The sequence below is a fragment of the Protopterus annectens genome, chromosome 6.part1 (assembly GCF_019279795.1).
Source record: "Protopterus annectens isolate FY-2018-M chromosome 6.part1, PAN1.0, whole genome shotgun sequence".
Taxonomy (NCBI): domain Eukaryota; kingdom Metazoa; phylum Chordata; order Ceratodontiformes; family Protopteridae; genus Protopterus; species Protopterus annectens.
The window spans coordinates 24,732,208-24,744,703 of record NC_056738.1 but is presented as its reverse complement, the minus strand read 5'-3'; the positions used below and the strand labels follow the sequence as shown (position 1 = coordinate 24,744,703).

Genomic DNA, 12,496 nt, shown 5'->3' with positions numbered 1-12,496 from the left:
TGGGTTGAAATGGCTAGGCTTTAAATGACATCTGAGTCTATAGCCTAGTAATCTCCTGTGTTCCTATGTTTGTAATCTTACTGTTTATATCCATAGTGAAGAGCTTCTAACTTTTCATTTTTTTGTATCATCTTTTTAGTCTCTTCCCACTTATTCTTAATTGCCTTAATTGAATACTTTTTAATCGGTACATCTAAGTACTTCATTTTATCATCCCCTTAGAAACAAGTACTGCTAAACCAAGTTGTGTGGTATATAGTTTGCAGCTACAGCATTTGTCTTATCTTCCTTTGTTTTACATCCTGAAAAGACTTGAACGTGTCTCAGAATGTTCCACTACACTCAAAAGATCTTTTTGTGGATTTAGCAAATTACTAATAGTAATAGAGGGAGTATTATGTGGATTTATCAAGCACATGATAATAATAATAATAATAATAATAATAATAATAATAATAATAATACATAATATTGTCTGCAAGTAAGGCTAGCTTTTCTTGATTACTATACTGGTTATTTCCTTGAATTTGTGAGTCCCCTGTTTTCTTTGACAATGACTAACTGTAAAGCAAATAAAGGGAAAAGAGGACACTCCTGCCTGGGTCCTCCCACATTACTTCTTGCTTCAAACCCTTTACAGATCCTCCTGATTAGTTTATTCTGTCAGGGAGCACATACTACTATTGCTCTACTCAAAATTCCAGCTGACACTTTTGAATGCCTTCTCTACATTGAGCCATCAAGAGTACTAGCATTTAGTGATGGTTTGCTTCTATCTGGATCATCATTTTTGTGTTGATATTGTCTAGTATTTACTTCCCCTTCACAAAAGTCATATTAATGTACATCTAGCACCTTTGACATTCTCTTTGATAGTATAGACTTGAACACATTATAATCCTGAACACATTATAATCCTGGTTTAAAATTGAAATTGGTTTATATGTAGCTGGATCTGAGGGATCTGTACCATCTTAAGGTAATAAAACTACCATAGCTTTCTACTTTCTTCCAAGTTACTGGGGTTGACCCTCCCTTTAAAATATTAAGGAAAACCCTCCAGATCTTTATCACTTTCTCCTCTCCTAACTTCCAAACCTCCATATGGATACCTTTTGTTCTGAGACTTTCCTTTTGACTGATTTTATACACAACCATTTTCATCACATCCCTTCCTGTCTTCGAGGTTTATTCTTGAACATAGTCTTCCTTTAACCTTGACATAGAAAATTCACTATTATAAGGTAATATTTCTGAGTGTTTCATTGTAGTTTGGGTTACTTGGTTGTAGAAGCTGGAATTAATGAAGTCCAGGAATCTTTGTTGCTTAGAGGTACCCCAACAAATGGAAAGGTAGTTCAAGTCACACGGGAGGATAGCGTTGGGATGCATAGCAAGCCATCTCAGTTTGTTGAAATATGCTTTGTAGTTTGCTAGGGCCATGAAGGGGGTGTGATAGATAGCAACAGTGTGGCACTGAATTTTATCATGAGAAGGATTTGGATGAGTTGAAGGTCATTTTTATTGCAGTGAGTCTAGAGATGAAATGTCTGAGACCTCCAGGCCAGACACCATTTTCCAGTACCTGCAAAGGGTGTTTTGGCTTTCTATTTTCTTACATAAACTATTAATTAACCGCATCCCTTCTGGATACTCCAACATTCCTGAACTTCCTTTCCATTTTCTGCTTTTCACCCTTACTGACACAATGTAGCGCCTCTTGGTTCTGTTTTGAAGGTTAAAGGTGTCTGGCCTACTGCTGGCTGCAGACTATGCTGTATTCATTTACCTTTGGTTTGGAACACACTGTGTGGCCACTTTGCATTAGATAAGGCTATAGGCAGCTTTCCATGATGGATGTACATTAATCAACAGCTTAATTTCAGCTCTCCCAGTGTAAAAATAGAAACTAGTAGATAAGGGCCAGGAATTCTACCGGTTTTAGTAAAACTCAGTTAATGAAGTCTAGGAATCAATTAAGGATTTAGTTAAGGCAAATACACTGGCTGGATGCCAGCAAATAAGAAACTTGAGCCTGAAAGAAAATCAGCTGGAAAAGGTGAACAGAAAACTGACTGGGAAGAATTCTGCAGCTGTTTAGCAAAAAGCAGTTCAAGCTCCAGCTTTGGTACAAAAAGTGGTATCCAGTAATTTAGAGGAAAAAATATGTACTCTGACCTGGTTTATTTTAAATGAAACGTTGAAGGAGTATATAAACTGAAATAAAACACCTGGAAAAAGTGGAAGAAGCTGTAAACTACGGTTACGATGAAATGATAAAAATGAAGTCAGAGGTCAAAATGAAGAAAAAGCTGGCTGAGTATGAAATTGTTCAAGAAGAGTTGCTTCAAAAATATTAGAGGACAAGAGCATACAGAGAAAACCTGAGAATTTATTTTCTACAGAGAAACTAAAGGAGCTGACTACATTTTATGAAAGGACAAATAAGTAACTGTACTTATATTACATAGCAGGAGTTTTTAATTAAAAGGGGCACATTGTGTACAAGTTCCAGACCAGGCCAAGAGAAAGCAGCCAAGACCTGTATTGGTAAATATGCAATCCTACCAGCAGAAAGTTAATCCTGACAAAACTGTGGCAGAAGGGAAACTTTTTATAAAATGAAGATGGTAGTGTGGATATGGAAAATGTTAACTCTTCACCAGACAGAAGACAAGCAAAATTATTCCAGCAATTAGGGAATGTCGAGATGCAGATGACATTCAAACTGCTGTATCCATCTTTTTAGAATATTATTTTTCCCAGAGGATCAAAGTATTTTTTTATTTTATTTAGAGCAGGCTTAGGGGGGGAATACAAAAGTTTACCCAACATGGGGTTAGTCATCAAACCAAAGGGGATGGTTCTTCTCATTCTTCTGATGGTAGGGCTCATACAGAGACTTTTCCAGTGGAATCTTTTCCACTTTCCAAATCAAAATGCTAGAGAGAGCGAGAGAGAGAGACCAAAAAAACATGAGTTGAGTAGAAGAATTGGGAGTATGTTGGACTTGAACCGGAGTCTGGGGTTGGGAGGTTGAGATGAACAGGAAGAAGAGCAGCAGCACTGAAATTAGTGAATAAATGTGAGACTGTAAAGCATCAGTCACGTATATGAAGTATGGATCTACAAGAAAAAGTGGCTGAGAAAGATGCAAAAGAGATTTGTATAAAAAGTAACAGCAATTGTTTAGAAGAGCTGAGAAAGGTTAAAGTAGTACAGAATAAAGGGGTTTTCAGAACAAGAAGAGGGGCAAATGCAGAGTGCTAAGGAGAAAATAAGGGAGTGTCTGGATAGTATGCATGATTTTAGAAAGCTTGCTGATAAGCAACTGTTTTTTGATGATAACTCCGGAGTACAATAATTTTTAGCACAGTGACTTGGGCAACAGGGAACTGTAACAATAAAAATATCCAGAGATCCTGTAGTGGTAGAGGTATTTCACAAATGTTATGAAAATTTGTATAAAGTAGAAAAATGTGGATATCAAGAAAGAGCACAAATGGAAATGTTTATATTGGACTTAAGTATGCCAAGGTTATAGGTATACAGGTCTTAATAGTTGATAGGGGGAGATGAAATAAAAAAATCATAATATATAACCATTCTACAGAAAATCTTCAGGGATTGAGGGTATTTCTGTTTGGAAGCTGTGGTGGTAGAAAGTAATGAAGATCTTTAAGATTTTGTAAAAAAATAAAAATAAAAAATTGTACAAGAACCAAGACCCTGGAAGAAAGCTGTGGTGGCTGTAATTTCTAAAGACAGCAAAGATCTGTCAGACCCTGTTTAATATAAGCCTATTTCAAATGTAAACAATTTTTGCCAATTATTTGTCTACAGTAGCTGTAAGAATTACAAAGTTATTGCCAAAATTGATAGATATGGATCGGTTTGGTTTTGTGAAGGTGAGGTGATTAATAGAACAGTGATATAGAGGCAAGAATGTAGAAAATGCCAATGATGTTGGTGGGTCTTGATGCAGACAAAGAATTTGACAGAGTAAGCTGGGTTTTAATGAGTAGGATGAATGACGCATTTGCGTTCCCTGATGCAACAATAAGGTTAATTAGGGTGTATGAGGGATCGGAGGCAAAACATAAAATGGGAGGAGGGTTCATCTCTGAGAATGTGTCTGAACAGAGGAGCCAAGTTGCAGAATTCTTAACTCAACACTGATAATTTATTTGATAATGGAAAACTTCCCTTTACATTGATAGTGTTCTCTTATTTTTATAGCGCACACACAGATAAAAAACTTGTTACATCAAGCCATGGGGCATTCACCTAAGCAAAATTAAGAGAAAATATTTCATGTCTACATATGTTATTAGTGCACTTTTATACTGCATTCCCCATGCAAACAGCCCAAGATTTTAACATACTAACTTGAGCATGTTTTGACAAGCCTTTCTTTGCATTTTACATGTAATGCCTATATTTCTTAAAAGTAATGATTAAAAATGTGTTATGTCAAAAAGACCGTAATCCCTGAAAATGCTTTACTGTATAACTTGTAATATATATCATGAGATATTTTGTATAAATACTACTAAGAACAGAAACAGCTGCTCTTTTTTTTCCTTTTATTGTCCTTTAAAACATTAATGACATGAGGTGTTGTATATGCCTTTCAGTCACCCCTCCACAAGTTTAATAAGGTCAACTAAAGTCCACTCTTTGAGCCACATTTTCTTGTAAAGCCATACTTCAGAAATGTGATTGAGGCTTTATAGTCTCACATTGTATTCACTTATTTCAGAGCTGCTGGTCTTCGTAAGTTCATAGGAGGTTGCTAGGTTAACAGCTAAAGAGCCCTTATAAACCTAGCCATTGTAACCCATTTTACCCAATATATTGCTCCTGGGGAAAGAGGATGGTATGAATTTCTGCCTATGCCTGGAGTGTCTTGCAGATTTCCCCTTCCCATAAGGGAATAGGTGCAACCCCAGATGTGAATTTGTGATTCCTCATCCATTTATTCATTGATTGCTTTTGAAGAGGGTCAGGGAAGGGCAGTGCTTGGTGTGAATAGGAAGCCTGTTCCTAAGAAGGGGCAATCTCTTGAGACGTATCTGTCTCTCCAGCGTGTTTTGTTTTCATCAGTAAGTTTAGATCCCTAGGTCAGGTGACATTGTGCTGTTTGACATGCATATGTGTAGCAGCTCCATCAGGGCTGGATTTGAGTGCCTTTTTAGTGAGGCCAAAAGCCACTCAATTGTACATCAGTATAAAGGCAGCGAAAAACAAGGTAAGCTGATTCATAAGCCCTCCAGTCAGTAAAACTACATGCAGGAATCGAGAGCATTTCCCAGCCTATACAGACCAAGCTACAACTGCCTACCACTGTATGCTCTGTTCTCATGATGTAAAAACACCGAAGAGAGCTTGCTATAGTGTAAAAGTATGGTACTTTATCCAACAGTTAGCTAGCTAATGAATTCAGAGCAAGTAAATTAGTAGAACAGACAATGAGAGGCAAAATGTACCTTTTTTTTTCCGTTCTCGAAATAGGCACAAGGAAAGGCAAGCAAACGATTCAAGATGTAAACAGCAGTGTAGTATAAAGCTCAATTTACAGTAAGGGTGCACAGCTTAAAATCACCAAGTTTAAAAAGCAGATCAAGGAATGAGAGGGTAGGTGGGAAAAATAGTCAGCAGGGAGTCAACAATGGTGCTTGTAGATTTTGCAGGCCTTGAGTCTTATCAGAAAATAAAAGGCCACAGATGTTCTCTGTGTATTTGTGTCACTCAAGAAACAAATTAGCCAGTGAAAAACAATGTGAAATGTGCAGCCTAGGTGGTTTCTGTAGATCAACCCCAGTTGTGATGCAATTGTAGCTGTTATGCTTATTTCTATTCTGTAAGCAGTAACCAGTCCCTCATAAGCTATGGTAATTGGATTACTCTTTTGTTAAAAGGTACTGGTACTCCTTTCCTGTATACTGTTTTTCATCTTTTTATTTATTTTTTTGAGCATTTCATTGTAGGTTGCCCATGTTTTAGAGTTAAAACTGCTACTCCATTTCCTACAATAGGATTATACTTCAAGGTATTTTCCTTGCTAGCTCTGTATTGCTCATTATAGTTGAAGTAGCTCCCTAGTGTGTCACTTTATTTCTGAGGTACATTTACTGTTTTTCATAGGTCAATAGCCACTGTCTTGTACTATACCAAAGGCTGTAACAGTTAATCAGACTTAAACTTTCTTAGGTTCCTTTAGAAAAGTTCATACGAGAGAGTTTTTTATTTCATGGTTGTTTCCTTTCATATGTTGTACTTCAGTAACTTCAGGTTGCAGATGTACACTGTGTCATGATCAGACAGCGCCAACGATGCTTTCTTTGTAGAGTTTTTATTGCTGTTTGTTGCATATCTTTTTTCATGTACTTCTGTCCTTTGATGTTTATCAGGACTGCTCCTGTCATATAATATTTCCTGTATGAAATTGATGTACATTCCCATAATACCATCCCTTCCACTTGCTTGTAGTCCCAATTACAGTTCTGCATCCTTGCTAATGAATTTGCTGAATTCTAGTGATGGCCTTTCAGTGATTCTTCTATTTGGTCTTAATCAGTCATCTTCCATACAGGGGATGCAGTTTCATAATCTAGAAGGGAGTGATGATCTGCATCTCTGTTTGTAGGTTGCTGGGTTTGAAATGCAGTTCCATATAGTGGAGGAACTCACTGGATCTTCATATGCAGTTCTTACAGGGAGTCCTTTTTCTCTGTTATGATGCAAGTATTTGTCTTTTCTCTGTCCCACAGGAAGCGTGCTGTACATGATCTACTGCTGGCTGTTGCCAGTACTCTCATAATTCATGCTTGCAAAAAAAGAAGTGTGGAGGAAGGTCATGGAGAAACGTCTGTCTTGCTGATGTCCCAGGCTGCTATCATCTAAAATGTGTCTCATCTCTGCATTAGAAATTGATCTAAAATTCTTACCTTTAAAGAACACCCCCCCCTTTTTTTTCTTTAAGTGGTATGCATATGTAGATCATAGAAGATACTTGAGGTATGTAGAGAGAGACCTCTTCAATTTTTGTCAGCTACAGGTTGAGTAGCCAAGTACTCCGGATTGTGAGGAATGCTCCACATTCAACATAGACTTAGCTGTGTGTTCTGCATTAAACAGTGCCAGCTTTTCTTTGCATTTTTATTATTGGCTCAGATAACGCATTGTGGTATAAGAGCCAGTCAACTCACTGCACCTAACACAAAAAGAACTATTGGGTGTACGAGGAATTCGACCAGTCGCATGCTGCTACTAGTTTTCGTTCCACTACAATATCTTCAAAATAAAGGTATTGCAGGGTGCAGAGAGAGAGAGAGCATTTTAATTTTGAAGAGTGCTGTTCAAATGAATGTAAAGACACATTAGTATTTTAAAGTATGTCACGTCAACTGGTGCAGAATAGTTCAAAAGGTCATCTACAAAATATAGGCATTTATAAGTCACTGTAGTGCCGTGACTTGCTTAAGCTCTTTGAGTATGCAATTTAAAGTAATGATAGTCGAGCTGAGGTCTGTATAATGCAGTTGTATACTTGGCAATTACTTAACATGTTGGCTGTAACTAAGTGCTTCAACAGAAATTACTTTAACAATGTGATCTCTGTATGAGTGGCAGTGTCTCAACGTTTGCATAATTAGAGTAAATAAATGTCAGCATATTTTTAAGTCAAAAGCAGCTATGCTGTTGTACAGATTTACGTTATTAGCTCTGGTTTTGTAAGAATATGTAGAAAGTGGTATGTCTGAGTGTGTGTGCATGCATGTCTACGTGCATGCGTATGTTTGTGTGTGCATCTTTGTCAGTCCATCTAAGATCTATATAATAAAACTTATTGTTTTTTCTTTGGGTTAATTGTGCATAATACTTTTACTCTGTTATTTGTGTTAATGTGATTATTTTGTCTGTGTTGTATGTAAGCTTGTTTATGTATATGTCAACATTTCTTCTATTTTATGTGGAGCTTTTCTTCCCAGAACTCCACTGAAATAAGATTTGTGTCCAGTCTGACTTTCCCGGTAAACAAATGTAAAATAATAAAATAAGCTCAGCATATTTAAAAATGGTGAACCCTGCCTTCCTTGAAGCTCCTCCTTCCTCCAGTGTATTCCAGTAGAAATCCAACCAACACTGAAAACTGTATGTTGTAAGACTTGACTTTAAGATATTATTCCGTGATTGAAAAAGTAAATTGGAAAAAAAAAAAAAAAAAAAACTTTAAATCACTGATAAAGGAATGTCTTGTAGAGGAATGTTTACAAATGAAGTAGGAATGGGGAATGCATGCCAGCAGTCCATGCCATGTGGAAATTTCATGCTTATGGTTATATTTGAGCAGTGCAAAATCATGATTGTCAGACATTGCTAGGGTCTGTGTTCCACTTTGACCTCTCTAAGAGGTTGAGTCCTTTGGCTACAGGATTTAATTGAAAACACTTTAATGGAAATGTCAGCCTCTTTTTGATAAATTTCTTAAAACAGGTTTAATAAGCTTGTTACAAGTGTCTGGTTTCTGAATGCACTGTGTAGCTTAAGTGGCTTGTGTTGAGTTGCATAGTTTGCAGTGAGATTGGGGGATTCTAAGCAGGACTGGAGAGCAGATCTGAGCTTTAAGTGTTGCACTTAGTTTATAGGCATTCTGCTGATTTTATTGGCATTGTAGCTGTTTGGGACCGGTTTGCCATACCTCTTAACTTTTTAGGACAATAATTCAGGACAAAGCCAAAGTTAATGGGGGGGGGGGGGCAGAGGCTCAGAAATGGGGACAGAATTGCTCTAAAAAAGTTAGAAAGTTGATATAATAACCAGAAAATGCATCCTAATGCTAAACTTAAGTATGTGAAGTCTGAAACTTCATATCTGTTATTATTTAGTAACTTCAGTCCTCAATGATTTGCCATAAAACCACAATTTTTTGGAGGAGAAGAACAGAAATATCAGGCAAAAATCTGGGAATTCTGAAAATCTGGATAGTTGAGAGGTGCTCTGCTTACTTAATGTTTGTTATGGCAGTAAGTTTCATAAATGAGGCAAACGTGAACTAGGGAGCAAAGTGCTGCAACCAAAAACTGCTTGTGTGATGTAGCAGGTGCTTAGTAAATACCAAAAGGAAGTAATGTAAGGATTTCACAGAAAGCCAGAGAAGTTTGTAGAAAAACTGCAGATATGGATATAGGCTGGAATTGGTACTTGAGTAATATTTATTGTTTGGAGTTGGATTAAAGGGAAGGAAATGAGCATTGTGATTTGTGAAACCTGTCATTTAGATGGAGTTATCTGTTAAGATTAAGGAAGATTCATTCTGTTTTTTGTTTTCTACTAATTTACTTTTAACTGTCATTTTTTTCATAGTAGTGTTTAACTTAACATATTTCTTAAACTCCCTCTGCTTGCTTTGTGTAAGTCAAACATTTTGGTTTGTAGCTCGTAAAACACAGTTAATGGAAGGTACAGGATAATGATGATCTTGGATAATGACCATGTTGCTGTGCATTTCAGAAATGGATGTCCATTAATTCACCTCGAGTGAAGACTGAGAGGTTAATTTCTTGTCATGTATTTTGAGAGCACACAAAAATAGTTGAATTGGAGGTCCAATCATAATTCTGTACATGCACTTTTAGCTGCTTCTATTTGATACTGTTACAGAAAAGTTGTTTAACTGCATTTGAAGCTGTCTGTGTTAAGTGTGCATTCTGCTTCTGAGGGCTGTTAGTGACAGTGCTACGTATGTATTGCAGCCTTTGAAAATGTTAGTTGCCTTCTGATACATTTCAGTGCTGAATGATGTGGCATTGTGAGGGTCACTTTCTTTTGCATCAGCAAAATTCATGTGTATGAATTTGCCAGCAGTGATGATGATTTTGCTAAGTTCTGGTGTCTGAACCTGTGTAGCAATGATGGATAGTGTTGTCACCTCATAGCAAGAGGTTCCCTGGTTTGATTCTTGGCTGGGGATGCCTCCTGTGTGAAGTCTGCATGTCCTTCCTGTTTTCAAGTGGGTTTCTTCTGAATACTTCGGTTTCCTCCCACATTCCGAAGACATGCAGTAGGTGGATTGGACACACTGTATTGGTCATAGGTGTGTGTGTGTAAGAATTACTGCAGTAGTGCTTGCTACCAGTGGTGTAAACCTTGGCTGTAGATTGTCACAGGAGTGACACACTGACTCCATTGCAAAATGGGAAAAGGGAGTTCTGAATGAATGGATGAATCTGAGCTGTCCAAAAGTGTAAGTAACCCTAACTGCACAAAGAAAGGTGAGCAGATTGGACAAGGTTCCCATCCCCAACTAAGCAGCCCTGGAGGAGTATGTACTCTTGTCTGCACCTCTTCCTTATGCATGTTGCTGAAGAGTTAAGTACCCTAATTTCAGCTGCATGAGGGTCTGGCGTCATTCCCCCCACTCCCAGATTGGGGTCATCTGTATTTAAAGATTGGACTCTAATTGTCTCCAGGCTGTTGGTAGTGGCACAGCACCAACTTCCCAGCTATTTGATTATTCTCAAGGCAGACTAAGGGCATCACTTTTTTTATTCCTAAATGCACCCCACTGTAACTGATTTGGGCACACGCATGACCGTGGTGGTCTGTTGTGCTCTCTTCCCTTGCATACATTTGTTTTCATCTACATGCTGAGTGAGAGTTGCTACAACAAGCTTCTTCCTGACCACCTCCACTTACTAATGGTGAGTGCTGTAGACCAGTGTCTACACTTCTTACCTCCAGGATTTGTGCAGAAAATAAGAGCTAGAAGCTGCTATGGGAAGGAAAGGCTATGCTTCTTAAGGTCCTCACAGTTCACTGGCCTAGTAAGTACCTATGAGCCTATGGATGGGTGTGCTGGCATCAGCAGCTCACTTCTGCCCTCTTTCAGCACAGCTTCTCAAGTAATGCTACTGAAATGTGGGTCATATATAGGTTGAATGTGCTGCTCACATAGATAAAGCCCTAAGAGGAGAGAAATAGTCATGGATCTCCTTTTACAAAGTGTTAAAAACATTTAATGTAGTGCTTTGAAGCCATTAAGTATGTTTTGCAGGTAATTGTGAGTTAAATGCATGTAGTTTCCAAGCTTAAAAAAAAGCTGTTTTACTTAAATGAATAGTGGCTACTAAACTAAGTTGTCATTTTAGTTGATGCTTTTTGCAGGGAGTAGTTATATATTTTTTGTTACAAGGCTGTATGTGGAATAACAGAACTGTGCCTGTTCGAGCCATAATATATTGATGGGTAGGCTGCATATGAGAATTAAGTGCAAGAGAGTTGAATTTTGACTTACTGGATTATTGTTTTAGTCATACTTCTGTTTATAATTTCAGGCTCTGTGAATGAAGTAGTGGCACCTTTTTGTTTGTCTTAATTTTGCCTTTTGTTATAGTATATTCTCTAAAGTTACTAATAAAAATATTTATTTGTCTTACTAGACTGCATCAGTTATTTTTGCTTGTTTAAGCTGTGAGACTGTGTGGTCTGTTCTAATTAAATTACCTGAAACAGTGAAGCATTCCCAAGAGTTTAGCAGTTTAATTTTTGCATGGGCACCGCTAAATTGGAACTACCTTTTTTCTCAAAAATGATGCCATTTCATTCTGCAGTCATTTAATTGTTTTACATCTGAATTCTTTTGTGCTGTCTTTTCTCTTCAGTCTGCCTTCATGAAGGAGAAGACCAGGAAAAATCCCTTAACAGTATGTAATGAGTGTAGAATGTCTGTCACATGGAGTGTTTTTTTTATTTTACTTCATACACTATATCAATTAAGTTTGCTGTGATTTGTATATTGGCAGCATCCATCTCAGTCTGCTTGTGCATGGCCTCTGTTTTTATGCTGACTTGTGGAACTTGAGTTCATTAACATTTAGCATCTTGTGAATGCATTTTTTCTGTTGTGGAGTGCTTGTGATTTAGTGACTTGTAGCACTGGTTTATATTATCAGCTGTCATTATTTGCTGTAAAATAAAGTTTTCAGATGGTAAACTATCACAGTTCTTGATGAGATTAGTATTAGAAAGTGCCACTGTCAGTGATGTGTTCCTTAACCCATATTTAGGTGTTCCTTTGTGAGGGTTAAGAAGCATGATGTTTCCCAAAATCTTTCGGATTCTTTCACAGCATTAATAGCTGTCACATGTGAGTGTTTCTGTCAATATAGGAAGAGGTTAGAAGCCTGCCTCACTTTCTAGAGATTCATAGCGTTAAGGGTATTTTGCACAGGAACTCTGCAGGTAACTTGTTGCTCAATCTAGGCTTGTTCCAGAGGGACAGAAGAAACAGGATCTGAAATCCACCACCTTTCCAAAATTCGGTAGTGGTCACTGATTCATCACTTGCAGTTGAGCCCCTTTTTACAGGAGACTGACATTCCTATAACTGCATAATTGTCTCATTTCATTATAGCTGATCCCCAGGCTGAATCCATATTTGTTGGCCACTGCTCCAAATGCTCTCTCTAAGCAATTTTTTTCCATTCTGTTC

General features: G+C 37.5%; 1 protein-coding gene across 1 annotated transcript in view; it reads left to right on the top strand.

Moving 5' to 3' along the window:
• Nucleotides 1-12,496, top strand: part of LOC122805246 (leucine-rich repeat flightless-interacting protein 2-like) — an 803,415-nt gene that overhangs the window by 686,010 nt on the left and 104,909 nt on the right. Inside the window, exon 7 of the mRNA XM_044075336.1 lies at nt 11,667-11,708. Coding sequence (XP_043931271.1) covers nt 11,667-11,708 — 42 coding nt within the window. The remainder of the gene's footprint in view (nt 1-11,666; nt 11,709-12,496) is intronic.